We start from the raw sequence: 17,807 nt of genomic DNA, 5'->3' as shown, positions 1-17,807 counted from the left end.
CGTTGAGCAGTCTTTAATAATACACTTACCCGCCGACTCAGCATGTTCTGATGGGGATTTGGCTTAGGGGTAAAGCGTCCGCTTTGCATGCGGAAGATCGTGGGTTCGATTCCCACAGTCTCCACCACCTTCTTTTTGCTTTTTATCACCATGTCTGTGGCTTATCAAATCTTTGGCATCTTCATCTATACTGGACGGACGGAAGGTCGGGTAACACAAGCATAGTAGAGATTCATCGTTTATAGTTTTTGTATATATGGCTGGAAGTAGTCCAAGGAGGGTCATTGAGTGTGTGATCAATTACTCTGGGTGTGATAACAAGAACGCTATGCATCGTTGTGTGATGTTACAATGCAGCCGCCAGAAATGCCAATCAAAAGAAAAGAAAAAAAACGCCGTCATCCCAAAGTCTTACCCAAGCGAATTTTTCGCAAAGAGCCGCCTGCTAACACCGAACAACGATGGCCCAATTTGTCTTGAGCAAACGAGCGAGCAGTAAGATCAGTGATCCGCCCATGGTCAAAACGCCACCAAATATCCAAATAGCGTTGAACCCGGAAGCATCGTTTATCGCGCCCGCGATTGGCGTGCCTATGAGCAGACCGATGGATGTGCATGCAAATGCCATGCCCATGTGCGTCCCGATCATGGCGCGATTCTTGCACAGTCCGACAAGCACGGCGGGCGGGAGGGAGACAAAGGTGCCGCTGAAGAAGCCGTAGAGGAGACAGAAGACGACGAGCGAGCCGGTTGAATTGATTGGAATGAGGCAGACACAAAGCAGGCCGGCAATAAAACCACACGGAATGAATACATTGAACGGCCCAATCTTGTCGGCGAAGAAGTTGGGGATGATACGGCCGAAGATGCTGGCGGCGTTGAGGATGGGGAGGAGGTAGAAGACGAGCGAGGCGGCGGTGATGTTCTTGCTGATGTCGTAGAGCTGCACGTAGAAGAAGGGCGTGTAGAGGCCGACGAAGCTGAGGAAAGAGCCCGCAATGAAGATGCTGTAAGGAGCGTACTTGAAGGCGGCCAGATCGAGCACTTTGCGCTTCCGTTGGGGCAAGACGCGGACTTTCATGACGGCGATGGAGATTAGGAGGGTGCCGAACATCATGAAGCCGAGCACGCGCGTGGTCCAGCCGAAGCCGATCATGGGCTGTAGTTTGTGGAACATGATGGGATAGATGACACCACTGGTTATATCCATGTCAGACGTGTCGAAGGCAAAAAGCAATATGATGGATGGACATACCCTAGACTGCTTCCAGAAGCGGCAAGACCCATGGCCAATGCAAGATGTCTGGAGAAATAAGTGGAGAGAATGGCAACACTTGGGACAAAAAGCATTCCACATCCAGCACCAACAACAAAACCCTGTGCAAGGAGCACTTGCCAGAACTCATGGCATAGACTGACCATCATCATGCCGAAAGAGGTCAGGAGAGCACCGCTGATTATCAACGCACGGAAATAGCCAGCATCGTATACAGGGCCAGTCATTGCCCCTATAAACATCAAGAGGAAAGCCTGAAGGGAACCAATCCATGAGATGGACGATGCAGAGGTTGTGCTTAGAAGTTCCGTTTCGTAGTATGTCTGGAAGACACCAAAAGTATTGACAATTCCCCTGTATCGCGTCAGCAAAACGTCTGCCATGACATTTTATAATGCATCAAAATCCATACCAGGAGTTGAAGAACAAGAAGAAGCCGCCTAGAACTTGCAGCCAGGCTCGCAAACCACCATCGGGAACCAAGCTGACGTCATTTGCACTGACGACTTTATTTGCAGGCTCTCCAATAACATCTGATTTATCGCCTGGAGTAGCGATGGGTTCTGTACCTGGGATATAAGTTGTAGAATCAGATCTCTCGTCGTCCTTGTCCTTATCCGAGTAGTTGCTCAGCTGGGTTGCAGCGCTCTCGTCAAAGGACCGGTTATCGTTTCGCGACATCTTTCCTAGGGATAGCATGAACGTGCAGGTGTGGCGCAAAGCTTGGTATAGCCGATAATACCAATACCGGCTCTACACAATCTCGTGTGTTCTTAGAGATAGAGAGCGACGGAAAAGCAATGCGAGCGACAGGCACGGCGACGACGAGTAGATGAGTAGTTTTGTACAGCGCTCGGAGGCTTGGGAGACGAAAGAAAAGGTGGAGAAGAGGAATGGAGGAGTGGAGTGGGCAGGTAGCAGATTGGGTTAAGATTTGTAGCGGAGACGCCAGCGGAATAGATAGCCAATGCCGGTTAATTAGTATTTTGTGACGGCAAAGGGTTGTAGGTTAGGTTTGAGGTCCAGGAGTATTATTAATAATGCACAGTCTCTACCTAGTGGTACCGCGGTTGCAAGTGTAATCAACTAATAACAACACACTACCACCCAGAACACGCAACACAGGGCACAGAACCAGGACCAGTAACACAGGACCGCATGCGATGAAGGAAGGGGATAGATACACTGTGGCCAGTGATTCGTTTCACGACCCAACCTCGGCGGCCCAAGGGGTGCTTTTCGCGGTTTGTACGTACATAGCTATTCCGTTGATTGACACACAAGGTCCGTGACGGAGTCAGTGACAAGCCAAACGGCCGTAACGACGACAAAATATGCGACGAGGATGATGACAACGGTTGACAAATGCACAATATGGCATGGATCGTCGACCTTGCTTGCAGTGAGTGGTAGCCGGACAAAGCAGGTCAGAGGTAAGGGAATTTATTGAGCGACCTGGTCTATTTGCTGGTTGAGGAAAGGTAGGGCTAGAGAGTGAGTGAGAGAAGAGTCGGAGTGATAGTCTCAGCCCAGCAGAACGGGACGGTTGTAAGCAAAGACTGTGTCCGACGTTCCCTTTACCACTCACAGTTTTTACTACTGTACTTTAACCGTCGACCTGGTGGGGTCGCAGTCGCCCGTGAACCGTCACCGTTAAATAGGGCTGATCGGACATCTTCTGTAATCATCGTGGATGTGATGTGTCCGATATCTAGATAGTCATGCCGACCTGACTTTCTAGCCAATCGGAGATGTGGTAGACCCTGCATGCCGGTGTTTCTAAAAAATACAGCTATCACGTTCACGTATTAAACAGCCCTTTCGCATATATCAAAAACTACCCCTAATCGCACCCTGCGCAGGCCCACTCAACAGGGGGGATGATTCGGTGCAGAGTGCATGCAGCAGCTGGACGGAGCAACAGGAGGACGAAGAGCGAAGAAGACTCCACCCTCTATCTCCACCTTTTACTGCTGTGCTCGCCGCCCCTGCGTATCATTCTGTGCATTATCACCCTGATCCGATATGCAGCAATGTCTTGCATGTCACACCTGGATGGAGGCAACTGGACGTGTCGACAAACCGCTTCTTCCGTCAACTTTTTCATGTCATATAAGTGCGCAATCCAAGGGACACTTTTACTGCCAAACTGAAAACAGACGTGTCTGGCCGACCGAACGAGCGAAGAAGAAAAGGAAGACACGAGTCATGATGATAATCGGACTGGGGGTTGGGGTGCAAAGAATTTCCCATCAATCGGACCAGTGAGATCACGGTGATGTCGCAGTGCAGAAAGCTTAAGAAGAGAAAAACTCGTGCTTGTTGGTGCCGCGCAGGGAGTTTTGGCAGGGAACATGGGCGCAATAATCAAGGGCAGTCAAGGGCAACTGGTCGCACTTTCCTCGGCCCGCCCCGGCACCTCAGGCTGCCAAATTTGCCGCCTGATTTCGCGACGAGGCACTCTTGACTCCTCTACCATATATCCACACCTCCACCTTTCTCTTGCCACTGAAACAGACTTGTGTGGGCACTGGGCACGTTGAACGCGAGTGCGCTATTAATACCATCCTTCGTCGGCCGAAAAACTGTCATGACACTGGAGATCTGCTGTTTCAACATTGTGCAACATTGCTGGTCCTGTCGAAACAAAAGGCATCAGTCGTTCGTCACCTCAATCTAACCATATCTTATGCATTTCCTCGCTCAAGGACCCATCCTCTTCCGTGACCCCGATATACCGCTCTCGCATCGTGTTGAATGATATCTCGTCCACAGCCTCGAACCGAAATGATCCGCATCGGTAGTAGCGGTCCTTGGTGTCCTTGACTGCATTTAGGAGTATACCCAATCCTGAATACGAATCCTCGTCGTCGCTGTACGCAAGTGTAGCAAACAGGCATTTGAACGACTTTGCCCCTGGATCTACATCCGGATACACCAGGAACGAGCTGTGGAATCCAAACGTCCATTTCCAGCTCTCGTCAGACTTCACCACCTGAGCTTCACCAATGTTGCATTTGATCGGTATACTCCAATTCAATGGCGTCAGTTCAGGCATTATGTCCTCGTCTTCGAGGTGTTGCCGATGGGCGTCAATGTCCGATGGTTGAGAGTTGATATCTTCCTTACTGGACATGCTCGCTGTTTCTACCGGGCTCTCGTCTATTCTTTCAAGCTCTAATTTCCAGTTGTGCTGGTCTTTCTCGTGTGTCTTATGAACTCTTCCAAGTGTTGTACTATGCTCGAGTAGAGTGTTATCGTTACGATCTTCTTCCTCAGTAACGAAAGAGGTTTTTCCAGGGCCAAACGGCGTCAACTCAGGCATTTTGTCTTCTTCTTCGGGCTGTTGCCGATGGGCGTCGATGTCCCGTGGTTGAGAGTTTCTGCGTTCCTTGCCAGACATCCTCGTTATCTCCGCGAGACTCTTGCCCATTCTTTCAAGCTCCAATTTCCAAGTGTGTTCGTCTTTTTCATGTGTCTTGTGATATCTCTCAAGCGTTGCTGTGTGCTCAAATAGAGTATTGATGTTACGATCAAGATGATCAGTAACGACAAAGGTTCGTTCAGGGCCAAACCGTGTCTGCACTTCGATAATCGCATCCATAGATGCCCAAGACCAGCTCGGCTGACGATGGGGAAATGGACGTTCAGTTGGCCGTCCAGTGCCCTGCTCATGGCTAATCACATTCCACGCAAGCTGCTCTTCGAGTCTGTAGGACCATAGGCCAGCTATAAAGTTCTGACCTCCGATTGCGTCACGAACGAGTTTTGCTATGCCCCAGATGGCTTTTAGCTTGTCCTTGCCGTGGGTGAGATCGCATCGGGAGTAGTTCTCTACAGCCGATTTCCAGAATATCTCCATCGAGCCGTCCTCTTCACCCGACAGAGGACGATATTTGAGTGATCTGTTGTTTCGGAGTCGCATTCTCCAATGTCGGTCGATCTTGGCCGTCGTGTCGATGAACTTTGGGATACCTATTGGGAATGCCTCGCAGGCACTGACAGTTGCACAGTCCCACAGGATCTGATCGCTAGAATAGTGTAGGATTCGCGGCGCAAGCATGCGTTCTATGAGACATGTGCTTAGATTCAGGGCTGTGAGGACATTGTTTGACCATGTGACCTCTACATACCTTGAAACACCCATGCTCGGCTGTATAAGGTCTTGTCAAGCAATTGGGTCTCCCAGTAACGTTTTGATATCACACGCCATGCCTTGTCTCCAAAAGACACACTGTGGACTGTAGCCTGGCATATAGTAGGAACGATATCCCGGACATTCCTTTCGCGGAACAGTCCACCGCGCGAATCAGAGGAGTCTGTCGCCGCAATGTTGCACGACGAGCCGCGGTACACTTTGTGCATCAGATTTGCCTCGTGACCGAAGTCGCCTTTATGTCCTTGTTTGATGCAAAGCGAGTCTATCCATATGTATCGAAGTCCCAACTTCCTCGCAACCTGAATTGCATGTTTGAAATTGAGTGGTAACCGATCCCAGCTTACGCCAGTCTCAATCAACCATTTCTTGTTCTGCGGAGTGAGGTTGATGAATGACTTCAGGCCCCAGCAATGGGACAGTGTCGCATATGGCTCTTTGATTTTGTGTTTAGCCGTCTTGACTAGCTTGATGTTTGACCGCTCTGGGCAGTCAATCCGAAGAAGTCGCGTTGGCATAAACGTGTCGGTATCCTTGAGTTGACGGCATTTCGGATGGTTTGCAATGCAATCCTTGAGCCAGTCATTAGCTTGGGTCCACGACTGCTCAGAGTCTGTACGGTCTACTAGTCTCCTGTCAGAAGTGTCCAGAGGCGTGTCTGTGAACACGTTAGCAAAGGGCTTCTTTCTTTAGTAGCGCTCGGTATGTCATTATAATGGATCTAACCTCTAAAGAAGAGGAACGACTCCTCTTGTAATGAATTGGCTTCACTGCTTAAACTGGTATCTTTTATGACAGGATCATTGGTAGGACGGAACGTGAGAACAAGATTCTCGAGACTTTCCCTGACCATACCAGGTCTACGAATGCTCCATCTATAGAGTGGCCAGTCCTTCAAGTCTGCGTGACGAAAGGCAAGCTGCTTTGTTGCATAATCACCATATAACTGGTCGCAGAATATACAGCCTTCTGCACTTGAAGAGCATACCGAGTGGACATCTGCATGATGGTAGTCCCAGAGCTTGTTTGAGTCAATAATGTTTTGTTGGCAGAAAGTGCAGATGCCCACACCAGAAGGTGACGCCTGAGATGCGGCGATGTTGTGCATATCGAAGCGTAATGAACCTTCGTGAGTGAGTCGTGGACGGTTACAGAGTGTGATACAATATCATGAAGGACCGCAAATCTTAAATAGACGTGATCCAGGCTTTACATCGAAACTCTTACTGAGAGCGAAATTGACAGCAGCGAATAGTCAAGCTCGTATAGGAAGTGTTGCAAGCTGAGAAAAAGAGAAGGGTTTTAAAGGGTTGACGGTCCAGCCCGGTGAAGAGAGTCACAGCTAGAGCTAGAGAGCGGATATTCGAAAAGCAAAGTCAATAAGTCTGTATCTGTATAACAGTAGTATCGAGTAGAGTTGTGACCATGAACTGAGATCACAGTTTTGAAGCTGTCAGGCTTGGGGGCCGAAATGCTGCGCAAGCACGGCTGAAATGTTTATGGGTATCCATGCTGTTCAGATCCCTTGCAAGGCCCAATACTCTTCAATTTTGTGGTGATTCTGACAGTACTTTGTCATCATGTTGGCGTAGTGGTTCAATAACAGGACTGAGGCATCAGTTGCATTCTTATTGTCCTTTCACGCGGTTCCAAGGTTGGTGGAAGCCATACGCTAGCTCTTTTTAGTTGAATACGGCAGACTACATATCCTACATGCACCTTCGACTTCATCCTCAATCACATCAAAATGCCAGTATATCATTTATATTCTACAATCTACTGATATCTTTCTCATTGAATACACGGTGAAGCGGAAAGATGCAGTTTGTGTTACCACATCGTCGGCTGTCTTCGTAAGTTGCGTATGTCTTTTGGTACGCCCTGGGGTCTTCTCTTGACCTGAAGGTCCTGAACCAAAGCATTCCGCACTCCTTCTTGCCATGCCACCGTCCTTTCAGCACTCCAAGCAGGAATATTCGCGTCACCAGACTTCAACGCACCGCGTATAGCTCCACGTGAGCCTCCCCATGCTTTCATCTGTCGAGGAGCATTGGAACCAAAGCGTCCTGGTGCACTCGGGTCAACTGTTTCCGACCTTTTCATCCTACCAAATCGCATGTGTGCATGTTCCCAAAACAGAGCCTCGTCATAGTGCTCGTCTGCATACAATTTGAGCATCTCATGATACGGGTAGATCAGCTGGTCTTTGCAGTTGCTCAGTCCAAGAAATCCGCGAGCAGCTCGAAGGATTTCCTCGACTGTCAGGCGAGCATGCCCTTGTGCATCAGATTCTAATCTTGACTCTCGGATCCACTTTTCGATGTCTTGAAATCGTGCACCATGATCTTCATGCACGGCTGACAAGATAGACGCTAGGGTGATGTGTCGCTCGTGTTCAGTCAAATGCTTGATTCGCTCCAACACGTCGTCAAACAGTGCAAGAATATTGTTGGAAAGTCGATCGCCAGCAAAGCTCGATATAGCTGCTTCTACCGACTGCACATTTGCCAACGAGTCCAGATCCAGCTTGGCTATCGTGATGTTTCCCGAGGCTCTTTCCACAATCTTCTCGATAAGCTCTTCCGTTGCGTTTGGCTTGTCGCGCAGAGATCTTCCCAGTGCGGAAAGAGGTGGTTTCCGATCGTTGGCAGACTTCAAGTTGATGTCACCATGCTCTCTTTCCAGGTCCCACGAGACAAATGATCTCATCGAGCGGTCTGAGACAGCGAAGTCAATTTCTAGACGCTCAGATGGTTCGAACAAGAGACCGCCGTCGAGACTATCTCATATTAGTGGAACATGGTGCGGAGAGAAGAGGTGCTCACCAATTATTACACAGGTCACCGTTCTCTTTGCACTGCTGGCAAATCGTGTATTTGGACGAGGCCCAACACCATTTGCAACCCCAGAAGACTGTTACGGGTACATCTGGCGGGCTGTGTAAATCATGATCAGGAGCATCGCAGTACATGGCTTGGCCAGATCTGTATTGTGGAAACCGGGAAGTGGTCATTATGGAGAGTCCGTAATGCTGAAGCCGCGAAAGCTCGGCTTCCAGCTGATCAGTCACTGACTGGTGGCAGCGGTCGATTCCGTCTACGACCAGAAAAGCTCTCTGGAGGCTCATGATGAGCGGATAAACAGCCTTACGGAGCAACTTAAGTCGGTGGGCCATTGATCTCGCGGGCTTGACGTCCAGTGCCTGTTTGTACGAGAGAAAGGCGCCTGTAGCTAGTCCGCCATCGTCGCGCTCATACGATAACTGGTGGTATAAGCTCTCCAGAAATGCTTGTATGAAAGTCTGGTCTCGGAAAGCCACATCCTTTTGGATAAAGATTGTGGCAACACCGACATTTCTTGAACCATTCATATCACGAAGGTACTGTGCAGCGATTGCAGACAGTGTCGTCTAACCACGAAATCGTGAGCCGACATCCCGAAGTTCTGGTCTCGAGGTTGGCAATGGTGTAGCATACCTTTCCTGAACCGGGACCACCGATATAATGAAGCTGCCATGACCTACCGTCTGAACGCCAATGTATAAAGTCCTCAGAATTAAATATATTGTCGAAAAGGCCAAGGTAAGTATCTAGCGGGAGTTGGTGTGTAGCAGCTATTGCTGCATGGCCGACATATACCTGGCTTTGAGTCGCCATGCCTAGATTCGGATGAGGTATGATTGCACGCAGCTGATGTAATTACTACCAAGAATTTATCCGTACACAGCCTGAGGAGAAGATCGCTTGTGAGACAGGTACGAAGCTAGTGAACAGAAGTCCGACGTCTCACTCTCGGATGCCCAGATGAGGCTGAAATGTGGTGATTACACATGGGAGAGACAGCTGCGGGTTAAGCTTATGATCGTTGTCGTGTCGGCCTCAGGACAGCACACTACACGTCCGCTCGCTAATCAGAACGGCGTTGCTAATGTGCTTCAGCATGAGGCTAGAAAGCATGTCGTGGGACATTGGAGGGATTGTAGGGGTTGTTGGACGGCAGGATAGGATGGATTTCACTGCTAGCCCCCATCAGCTGAGGTCGCTAACATTCGTTTTAGGGGCCGCAACGGCTCAGCCCGCTCACCACTGGCCACTTACAGCCCCTTGAGCAGCCACAGAATCCTATCATATGCTTTTGGGGCCACAGCGACCCAAAACGCCCCCAATTCATGCAACCTCATACTCTAATTTAGACAAAAGCCTTACCATCTCAGGCACGTGTAGGGACTTGGTAACTAATCACCTTATCATGTAAAAGACTGCAGGCGGCCGCCTCAGGATGAGGCTGTAGGGGAGCGGACTGCATCAGACTCGTGTCGTTCATTTTCATACACTGCGCTCGCGTGCGTTGTCATTCTCTCATCATGTTTGGCGTCGACGTTGTTGGATTTTTGGGCCTCGTTTGTCAGACGTGCGTTACACCTCCACCAAATGCCCAGGGAACGCCAATAGATATCGGAACAGTGCTTGGAGCAGGCGATATACCCAACCCTTCGCAGACTATCTGTGGGCAGATCATCTCTGCGGTCGACAATGAAGGGGCTCTTGCATTTCTTGCCCGCGATGCCTACGAGTGTCTGTTGAGTGTTCCATTCTACGCGGATCCTGCTGTCCGTTTCATCGAGTACTATAACACGACGATGCAATTTCACAGCACGATCCCTTACCTCAAGTCGCCCCCCGAAGAGTACCAGCAACCAGCTTTCGATTTTTACGCCGAGTTGAGCAGAATCAAGCAGAATGCGCTCAACAACGCATACAAGAATCAATATGAATTTGAAGCAGACATGCAAGGTGTCGTATATGCCTTTCATGACGGGCACGTCGACTTGGTCTCGGGCATCCTCGCTGCATTCTCATTCTCAAGTCCGTACTATATTACATCTGCCTCTCCAGACGGCAAGGCGGTCCCTAAAGTCTACATAACAGGTGAGAAAATCACAGGGAATCCTTGGAATGGATGAGTATTGACCCGCAGTCTAGATGACATACTTGCACATAGAGATGGTTATACTGTTTCAGCGATTTCGTCTATCAATGACCAGCATCCTGATACTTACTTGACAGCATTCGCAGCTCTGAACTCTATTGGCACGCTCGAACCACACGCCGACTACAATCAGTTAATGTCATATCCTGCGCAGCAAATCATGGGTGCCCTGAATGCATTTAGTGGTGGCGCAACATTCTACCCTGGCGACACGCTTGTCTTCAAATTCGAGAACGGATCCAGTCTTGAGACGCAATGGGTTGCTTACTACAACGAGGTGGACTTGACTGGGCCTCTGAAGACGCCTGGGGACTTTTACAACTACTTTGTGTTAGGGCTTCTACCAGCTGCCTGTGACCCCGAATGCCCGTTGAATGACCCTATTGTTTCGACCTCAAAGCGGCAAGATGATAATGAAGGCGGGGAGAGCGAACTTCAGTCTTGGTCGGAAACGAGCTTTGGCGCCTACCCAGACCCGGACGTTGTGCAAAGAGATCTCTCTGTCACGGGTGGAGGTGTATTGACCGGATACTTTCTCAATGACTCCTCCACTGCAGTTCTCAGTATCCCGACATTCGAGCTCTACGGTTATGACATTGGAAACTTCTCGGCATCTGTCAGTGAATTCATCACGAGAGCAAAGGAGGCAAAAATAAAGCGTGTTGTGATCGACCTGCAGCAAAATCCTGGAGGATCAGTCTTCCTAGCCTATGACACCTTCAAGCAGTTCTTCCCGGAGTTGGAGCCATTCGCTGGTAGCCGCAGGCATATACAAGATATGGCCAACTTTTTGGGAACAGTCCATACGACGTACTGGGACTCGCTCGCGAATTCGGACGACGAAGTCGCCCAGTACAACAGGTCACTCCTGGCTGCTGATGAGTAAGTTTTCTTTGCCATTGGTAGAAGAAATATTCAAGAACTGACTGTATTTCTTCAGATGGGTTATTACAGACAGGCTCAATGCGGATACTAAGGCAAAGTTCCAGAGCTGGGCGGAATACGCTGGTCCTCGCACTTTTCTCGACACTACCTATTCCCTTACGGAGCGCTACAACTTGTCCGATCTCGATTTTGCGGCAGCTGCTTTCGACAATTGGGTGGCCTATGGGTATGGACCAGAGAACCAAATTTCGACAGAACGGCCATGGAACCCAGAGGACATTGTGCTTGTTAGTATCTGACCGTGTGTTAAAGCGAAATATGATATACTGACAGCTCTTAGCTTACCGACGGCCTCTGTTCTTCTGCTTGTGTTGTCTTTGCCGAGATGATGAGCTACCAAGGCGGCGTCAAAACAATCGTAGCCGGTGGACGACCACACGACGGACCCATGCAGGCTGCCAGCGGGAGTCGAGGAGCCCGCCTATACTCAGCAGACCTCCTCGACGTAGACTTTGACTACGCAAGCGGCCTCAGCACCGAAGCCGCCTCCATCCTGCCCCAAAACCGCGACAGTGCCATTTTCACAAATTACGCAGGCTTCAACCTCCGCGACCAGATCCGAGATGGCGACAACGTGCCCCTTCAATTCAAGTATCTGGCCGCAGACTGCCGCATCTACTACACCCTCGACAACGCCTACAACATGACCCAGCTCTGGCTCGACGCCGTGCAAGCAACCTGGAACGACACCACGCTCTGCGTGCAAGGCTCCACCGGCCACACAGCCGCGAAAGACGCCACCCCTGACCTTGCTGCACCACCCAAAGAAGCCCTCGTGCAAGTCGAGGAAAAACATGTCATCGCCGGCGCCGACGCGATCATCTCCACCATCGATGTCGACGTCGGTATCACAGCCGGCCCGCGCGATGTCCGCAGCACACCTTCAATCCAGCTCTGCACGTCTGCCGGCGGCTGTCCGTCCAACAGCAAATGCACAGAGACAGAAGTGCGCTGCGCCAATGGCGAGTACAAGCTTATCAACGTGTGCCTGCAGAAATGCAATAACCGGAATGCGGCTAGTGGGTGTAGCGGCTCGACGTATTGCCATCCGCTGGCGTTGCAGAATAGCAAGGTGTCGACACTAAGCGAGGACTCGACGCTGCAAGGGCCGAATGGAGGTGTGTCGAATCAGTTGTACTCAGGTGTATGTGAGGTCGGACAAGATAGTTCGGCGTTGAGGTCGCTCGGCTGTCCGAGGAGGTAGTAGAGCATTCTTACCTGTTACGTTTGACATTGCATGGGTTAGCGGTTGGGATCAACGACTTTATTTTTAGGCAATATATAGATACCATAGCGTAGTGTATGTATTCGTAATTCTGCATACATTCGCAGCAGTTATGCATCGAGATGGGAGGACTATTACCCCTTTTCGCACCACTGCAATGCTGTAAACACATGCGTCGGCTAAGCCTGCTAGAACCCATTAGGATCTCATATCTATAACAATACTAGCATTCGTACAGACTAAACGGACTCGAGAGACGCGTGCCATTGTCGTAGACTACATCGCTGTCCCATACCTTAAGTCACACAAGACTGTGGACGCATTGAACATTCGATCGGCGTTCTTTCCTTAACCCTCGATCTTCCGAGTGCCAGACCTACTATTCCTTAGTACATAGCGCCTCAGGCTTGGAGCAGATCTTTGTTTCTTCAAGATCTGGCTCAACTGGCGCATTTGTAAGGGCCCTGTTTGGCCATTACAGACCAAGATGAGATGCGAACACCGATAGCAAACTACAGTCCTACATCCATACATTTATTTTCATAGCATCAAACACAGCCCTTGCTGATCGGTATGTTACCAGATCAGCTTATCATAAGACTACACGGCTCCTAAAGTGCATGCCTTGAGCATATATGTGTATATACTCATCACGCCCCCAACGCCTCATGATAGACCAGACAAGATTACAGCCGCCCAACGCAATGCAAAATAAAACAGGCAAATGATGGGCCACTCTCATTTCTCTTCTTTCTCTTCCACTACACCCTCCCTCTCGACAGCCCTGTCAACCCACCCGTCCCCCCTCAACATCCCCAAACCCTTTCGAACAACTCCACCACTCACAGCCTTAGGATCGACCTCATACGTCGCATTAACCAACGCCAAACTCGCCACCAATAGCAACACATCCCCATTCTTGACCCCCTTCCACCAACCCCTTTTTACGCCCACCTTCCACGCACTATCTAGACTCAGCCTCGCCGAATACAAGAAATTTCCTCTTCCGCCTCGTCGTTCGAGAAACGCCCATAAGCCGCCCAGAGCACCACCAAGGAAGAAGCGCTGTGTAGGCAGAAATCCTCGGGGAAGTGCATGTTGGAAAAAACAGATTGAGCCCCAGGAGGTGCCGATGGCACCAGTGATGAAGAGCGACATGCGTAATATGCGTGCGGCAAGGGCGTTGAGGAAGGGAACGGGCGCGGAAATGAATGTTTTGTAGCGCAATACGGAGAGCGCAGTGAAGATGATGGTGAAGAAGCGGGTCACGGCAGGGAAGGCTTGTATGTAGTATGTGATGTATGTCCGAAGGCAGGAGGGGTCGTTTGGATGGAGGAGGGCGCAGGAGAGGGGTTTAATCGCAGGATGTGCGGGCGAGGTTATGGGTGCGATACGTGTGAGGGAACGCGGAAGTGTTTGCGCTTTAGGGAAAAGGATAGGAGAGACGAACGCGCTAAAGATCATTAGCGATGTGTGCTGTGAATACAAGGAGAGTCGTAGGACTTACGGCCACTTGAGCTTTGACATGGTGCCAAGACTGTCAACGATCTCAAACGTGCCTGGCCATGGGGCTGCTGCGGCGTATCCCTCCGGTCTCGTCTGGATATAACGCGGGCTGTTCTTCAGAATGAACTTCCCGTAAGCCTCCGGGAAGCAATCTCGATCGAACACAAAGGCGTGCAGTAGCTGTCCACACGCTGCGGGCATAAGGAGCCAGGAGCCAAACCACCATGGCCTGTTCTGGAAGTGACCCTTATTTTCCAAGCCATTATACGCAAATTCCAAAGCTCGCGTGAAGACATAGATGGCAATGGTCACTCGTAGCTGGTCTGCTGGGTACACAGCTAGAAAGAAGCCTGCTAGACTGGCACCTACAGCAGGCGCAAGTCGAGATGTAAGTGTCTTCGCAACTCGTGGATTGCGCCGACGGAACGGTCGTGCCTCATCTGAAAGGACTTGTGCTCGTAGTCGAATGAAGAAGCGATGAAGGAGACGGTGGAAGAGAAGGATGAGCGCAAGAGAGCCCGAGAGGCGAACATGAGGAGACTTGATTGCACGGGATGACGTCCTGTAAGCCAATGTCAGCTCTCAATATTCCATATGAGCATTCTTGCTGGGGAACGTACTGCTGAGACTGTGTTCTTCGTAATATCTTCGTAGTAAATAACTCCCAGCCCTTCGAACCGACGTAGCTGGCGATAAAGACTCGCACCGACGCTCTTATAGCTGCTGCATTGTAATCGTCTTTGTCTTTAACGGTAGCTTCGTAATTCGGCGGAGGTGGTGTTCGTTTGCGTACCACAGGCGCACGCGAGATCAGGTATTGGTGGAGGAGTTCGTACTCTCGTGCAGAGACCGTGTATCGTATCGCATTGCGGAGGACCGGATCTACTTTGTCCGATCGAGTCGAGGATGCACCTGAGGAAGACATGGTCGCAATGCTTGGTTCATGTGTTGGAATGCGTGAAGAGAGGGGGAATATTCATGGCTGGCGATGCTGGTTATTCCCTTGGGTTGTCGCATTCGATCTACCTCTAACCCAGCCCCAGATTGTGCTTGCAGCACGGACCACCACTGACGTGAATGCCTCGGTCTCTGCTACAGCTTGGCGCTTGTGAATGTCACGAGGAAAAAGATTTGGGTCGTACATGCAATACATGTGCAAGCTGAAACATGCCACCTTATTCTATTGACGTTAATTCACTACGGAGGACTTTTCCTAGCCTTCTCATCATCATAGACAAACTCATCCTTGCAAGCTAAATCGATAGACCTATTTCTTACCCCAGCCCTCCGTAATGGCATCGATGTCCTTCCTGTAACGCTGCTGGCTCTCGCATTGCTCCAAGAAGACCTTGTACTTGGCCTGTAGAAGCTTCTTCTGATTCTCATCGTTCGAAGGGCGAACGATCTTTCCAGGCTTGCTCATCCGGTCCATGATGTTCCACAACGGCTCGCTGTTACCGTCTTTGTCCGTACTGGCAGCTTTCGCGCCTAACATAGCAGCACCATGAACAACGGCCGCATGCACATATCGTGGGATTAGCACGGGCATGTCGCATGCGGTTGCGATCAGATCCATCAGGACAGGGTTTTGGCACTGCGATCCTGACATGAAAATCGAAGAGATGACGTGGCCAGACTTGTTCATGGCTGAGACGATTTGGTGAGTCTGCAGAGCAATGAACTCCATCGTAGCGTAGTAATAGAGAGCGAGACCATCTAGACTCTTGTCAGAGCTCAGTCCAATCACAGATCCCTTCATATTCGGGTCCGCAACTGGGGAACGGTTTCCGAATAGGTCGCCGTAGAAGAAGAAGTGCCTGCCCAGCCAGCTGATGCTTGGTGCATTCTCTTTCTGAGCCATCTCTGCGAGATGCTCGTTGAGATAGGTATATATATTTGTGTTAAACGTTTCGGCTACCGAGTTTGCTTCTTGGATCGCAGGATGAGTTTCAAGTACGTGCTTGAGGAGCTCACCGGTGGCACTCTGGCCACCTTCCGCCATCCAGTAGTTGGGCAATAGCACATCTCTGTACGGTCCCCACACGCCATTCACGAAGACTGGTTTCTCTGACATAGCCAAATGGCACGTCGACGTGCCGGCAACGGCGGCAAGGCGAGTGAATGCCTGAGATACGTCGTTCTTGGCTACGCTGCTGTCAAGTTCATCTGAGTTTAAGTTGACTTTGGCACCAACAGTGCCGATCCAGCCAGCATAGGCATCGATGACACCACTTCCCACAGCGATACCAGGAGCCAGGCCCATATCCTGCGCAGCTTTGTCGCTGAGAGTACCACACATCTCCCCAGCAGTCAGGTAACGTCCATTCTACCAGCAAAATTAGCAAATGTCCACACAAGCGATGAGTGAAACTGAACCACTCCATTAACGCCGCCCATTCGCTTGAAGTTATCTTCAGCCAGCTCTCCCAAACCAATCGCCTCAAGGAAGTCCCCTTGCCAGCCCTTGACACTGCCATCCACACCAACAGGTACGAAACCCTGTTTGCACACCACACTGCAGAAGCTCCGGGTCTCGTTGCCAGTAGCAATATGCGTCAAGGCATCCGTTAAATCGTAGAATTTACAACGATCAAACAGCTCCTTTGGCATATTGTTCTTCAGCCACAACACCTTCGGAATTTCCATTTCGATCGACATTTTGCCCCCAACGTATCGCAGCAAATTGTGGTTTGTAGCATTGATTTTGTTGGTCTCCTCGACCGGTCGGTGGTCAAGCCACAGGATGACATTTCGGTCATTCCCATCATTCTCGAAATTGGGCCCTGTCACTGCGACTGGCTCGTCCGTGTCATGCGAGAAGACGGCCAGAGAGCAGGTGGCGTCGAAGCCGATGCCCTGAACGGTAGCTGGGTCGATTTGATGACTGGTCATTACCTCTCGTACAGATTGGCAAATGCATCGCCAAATATCTGTCGTTGATTGTTCCTGTATATATTTGCATCAGTCGAGTATATGGGACCGTAACCACGAGCTCGTACGTAATATCCAGTCTGTGGCTGCCAGAGACCAATGTTCTCAGCAGCAACCCCGACGATATCTCCCCTCTCGTTCATGACACACGCACGGGCACTGCCCGTACCCACATCGATACCAATGTAATGCTTCAGTTGAGGGTTGAGGTCCTCGCGGGGGTCTAGTGAAAGCTGCCTTGAGGGGCGCTTTAGAGGCGTGGACCGGAAAGGCATTTGAGACATAATGGGCAACTAGAAAGAATGAACAACGAGCAGTATGTTGTGGTTTCTCGAGCGCAAGAAGGTGTATTTTGCAGGCTCAATCGATGGCAGGAGAAATTTTGTTGAGCGATCACCCAGAGTACCTCGTTAGCGAAGAGAGGTATCGAACGACATCATAGCTCTCCACTTGTAGCTGGACGGGGAGGGGCAGTGGAAGACACACACCGTCCGGAACAGCTCAGCAATCAGGGTGGATCCTTGCAGCTCTTGGTGAGCAGAAGACCCAATCTTCCGCTGTCGGCTCTGGAATTCATTGGCCATGAAAACTCACGATACATTCCTTCCCATGTTGATCTTAAAATTTGCGCCGTGTGGTGCGACTGAAGCTGATCTTGGCCACCAACCCCGTCGGCGCCACTTGGTTGCCATTTCGAATGTCACTACACAGCCTTCGAAACTACAGGGAGGGCGTAGCATAGATAAAATAGGAAAATCGCGCTCTTCGAGCTGGTTTGG

At 50.4% G+C, this 17,807-nt stretch overlaps 7 protein-coding genes and 1 non-coding gene across 8 annotated transcripts; 2 read left to right on the top strand and 6 right to left on the bottom strand.

Annotated features, from left to right (window-relative positions):
- Positions 1-12: 12 nt before the first annotated feature.
- EJ05DRAFT_251351 (uncharacterized protein) lies at positions 13-365 on the bottom strand. Its single transcript, XM_033740171.1, has one exon. The coding sequence runs from the start codon at positions 283-285 to the stop codon at positions 64-66; it is 222 nt and encodes a 73-aa protein (XP_033603511.1). The 5' UTR covers positions 286-365; the 3' UTR covers positions 13-63.
- On the top strand, positions 53-124 carry EJ05DRAFT_t26. The gene has a single exon. It is a non-coding gene; the product is annotated as a tRNA-Ala (tRNA).
- EJ05DRAFT_461709 (putative monocarboxylate permease) lies at positions 257-2,276 on the bottom strand. The gene is made up of 3 exons (XM_033742655.1): positions 1,689-2,276; positions 1,256-1,630; positions 257-1,196 (listed from the first exon to the last, which is right to left on the bottom strand). The coding sequence occupies exons 1-3, from the start codon at positions 1,973-1,975 to the stop codon at positions 446-448; spliced, it is 1,413 nt and encodes a 470-aa protein (XP_033603510.1). The 5' UTR covers positions 1,976-2,276; the 3' UTR covers positions 257-445.
- A 1,671-nt stretch (positions 2,277-3,947) lies between these two features.
- Positions 3,948-6,540, bottom strand: EJ05DRAFT_497625 (HET-domain-containing protein; the record flags this gene model as incomplete). Its single annotated transcript, XM_033746557.1, has 3 exons — positions 3,948-5,344; positions 5,410-6,090; positions 6,159-6,540. The coding sequence occupies 3 exons, from the start codon at positions 6,538-6,540 to the stop codon at positions 3,948-3,950; spliced, it is 2,460 nt and encodes an 819-aa protein (XP_033603509.1).
- A 641-nt stretch (positions 6,541-7,181) lies between these two features.
- On the bottom strand, positions 7,182-9,406 carry EJ05DRAFT_473619 (uncharacterized protein). Its single transcript, XM_033743433.1, has 3 exons — positions 8,909-9,406; positions 8,258-8,841; positions 7,182-8,211 (listed from the first exon to the last, which is right to left on the bottom strand). The coding sequence occupies exons 1-3, from the start codon at positions 9,086-9,088 to the stop codon at positions 7,263-7,265; spliced, it is 1,713 nt and encodes a 570-aa protein (XP_033603508.1). The 5' UTR covers positions 9,089-9,406; the 3' UTR covers positions 7,182-7,262.
- A 140-nt stretch (positions 9,407-9,546) lies between these two features.
- On the top strand, positions 9,547-12,831 carry EJ05DRAFT_473618 (uncharacterized protein). Its single transcript, XM_033743432.1, has 4 exons — positions 9,547-10,360; positions 10,415-11,303; positions 11,362-11,593; positions 11,647-12,831. The coding sequence occupies exons 1-4, from the start codon at positions 9,796-9,798 to the stop codon at positions 12,568-12,570; spliced, it is 2,610 nt and encodes an 869-aa protein (XP_033603507.1). The 5' UTR covers positions 9,547-9,795; the 3' UTR covers positions 12,571-12,831.
- Positions 12,832-12,908: 77 nt separating this feature from the next.
- On the bottom strand, positions 12,909-15,102 carry EJ05DRAFT_535913 (uncharacterized protein). Its single transcript, XM_033749278.1, has 3 exons — positions 14,718-15,102; positions 14,099-14,659; positions 12,909-14,044 (listed from the first exon to the last, which is right to left on the bottom strand). The coding sequence occupies exons 1-3, from the start codon at positions 15,020-15,022 to the stop codon at positions 13,330-13,332; spliced, it is 1,581 nt and encodes a 526-aa protein (XP_033603506.1). The 5' UTR covers positions 15,023-15,102; the 3' UTR covers positions 12,909-13,329.
- Positions 15,103-15,347: 245 nt separating this feature from the next.
- Positions 15,348-17,507, bottom strand: EJ05DRAFT_251152 (Pentulose kinase). Its single transcript, XM_033740169.1, has 3 exons — positions 17,097-17,507; positions 16,474-17,043; positions 15,348-16,423 (listed from the first exon to the last, which is right to left on the bottom strand). The coding sequence occupies exons 1-3, from the start codon at positions 17,310-17,312 to the stop codon at positions 15,365-15,367; spliced, it is 1,845 nt and encodes a 614-aa protein (XP_033603505.1). The 5' UTR covers positions 17,313-17,507; the 3' UTR covers positions 15,348-15,364.
- Positions 17,508-17,807: the final 300 nt, after the last annotated feature.

This window comes from Pseudovirgaria hyperparasitica, assembly GCF_010093815.1.
Source record: "Pseudovirgaria hyperparasitica strain CBS 121739 unplaced genomic scaffold EJ05scaffold_3, whole genome shotgun sequence".
In the NCBI taxonomy this organism is placed as follows: Eukaryota; Fungi; Ascomycota; class Dothideomycetes; order Acrospermales; family Acrospermaceae; genus Pseudovirgaria; species Pseudovirgaria hyperparasitica.
The sequence above is the reverse complement of the archived record's forward strand: the minus strand, read 5'-3'. Positions and strand labels throughout refer to the sequence as shown.

Excerpts from the sequence above, each read along its gene's own strand:
- EJ05DRAFT_251351 (XM_033740171.1), bottom strand. The coding sequence starts at position 285 with ATGACCCTCCTTGGACTACTTCCAGCCATATATACAAAAACTATAAAC.
- EJ05DRAFT_461709 (XM_033742655.1), bottom strand. The coding sequence starts at position 1,975 with ATGCTATCCCTAGGAAAGATGTCGCGAAACGATAACCGGTCCTTTGAC. Across the intron at positions 1,631-1,688 it reads TTCTTGTTCTTCAACTCCTG|GGGAATTGTCAATACTTTTG; the intron begins GTATGGATTTTG and ends GACGCGATACAG. Across the intron at positions 1,197-1,255 it reads GCTTCTGGAAGCAGTCTAGG|TGGTGTCATCTATCCCATCA; the intron begins GTATGTCCATCC and ends GGATATAACCAG.
- EJ05DRAFT_473619 (XM_033743433.1), bottom strand. The coding sequence starts at position 9,088 with ATGGCGACTCAAAGCCAGGTATATGTCGGCCATGCAGCAATAGCTGCT. Across the intron at positions 8,842-8,908 it reads GTGGTCCCGGTTCAGGAAAG|ACGACACTGTCTGCAATCGC; the intron begins GTATGCTACACC and ends TTTCGTGGTTAG. Across the intron at positions 8,212-8,257 it reads GGTGACCTGTGTAATAATTG|TCTCGACGGCGGTCTCTTGT; the intron begins GTGAGCACCTCT and ends AATATGAGATAG.
- EJ05DRAFT_473618 (XM_033743432.1), top strand. The coding sequence starts at position 9,796 with ATGTTTGGCGTCGACGTTGTTGGATTTTTGGGCCTCGTTTGTCAGACG. Across the intron at positions 10,361-10,414 it reads CCCTAAAGTCTACATAACAG|ATGACATACTTGCACATAGA; the intron begins GTGAGAAAATCA and ends CCCGCAGTCTAG. Across the intron at positions 11,594-11,646 it reads ACCCAGAGGACATTGTGCTT|CTTACCGACGGCCTCTGTTC; the intron begins GTTAGTATCTGA and ends GACAGCTCTTAG.
- EJ05DRAFT_535913 (XM_033749278.1), bottom strand. The coding sequence starts at position 15,022 with ATGTCTTCCTCAGGTGCATCCTCGACTCGATCGGACAAAGTAGATCCG. Across the intron at positions 14,660-14,717 it reads CGAAGAACACAGTCTCAGCA|GACGTCATCCCGTGCAATCA; the intron begins GTACGTTCCCCA and ends ATTGGCTTACAG. Across the intron at positions 14,045-14,098 it reads ATGTCAAAGCTCAAGTGGCC|CGCGTTCGTCTCTCCTATCC; the intron begins GTAAGTCCTACG and ends AATGATCTTTAG.
- EJ05DRAFT_251152 (XM_033740169.1), bottom strand. The coding sequence starts at position 17,312 with ATGTCTCAAATGCCTTTCCGGTCCACGCCTCTAAAGCGCCCCTCAAGG. Across the intron at positions 17,044-17,096 it reads AGCCACAGACTGGATATTAC|GAACAATCAACGACAGATAT; the intron begins GTACGAGCTCGT and ends AAATATATACAG. Across the intron at positions 16,424-16,473 it reads TGGGCGGCGTTAATGGAGTG|AATGGACGTTACCTGACTGC; the intron begins GTTCAGTTTCAC and ends TTTTGCTGGTAG.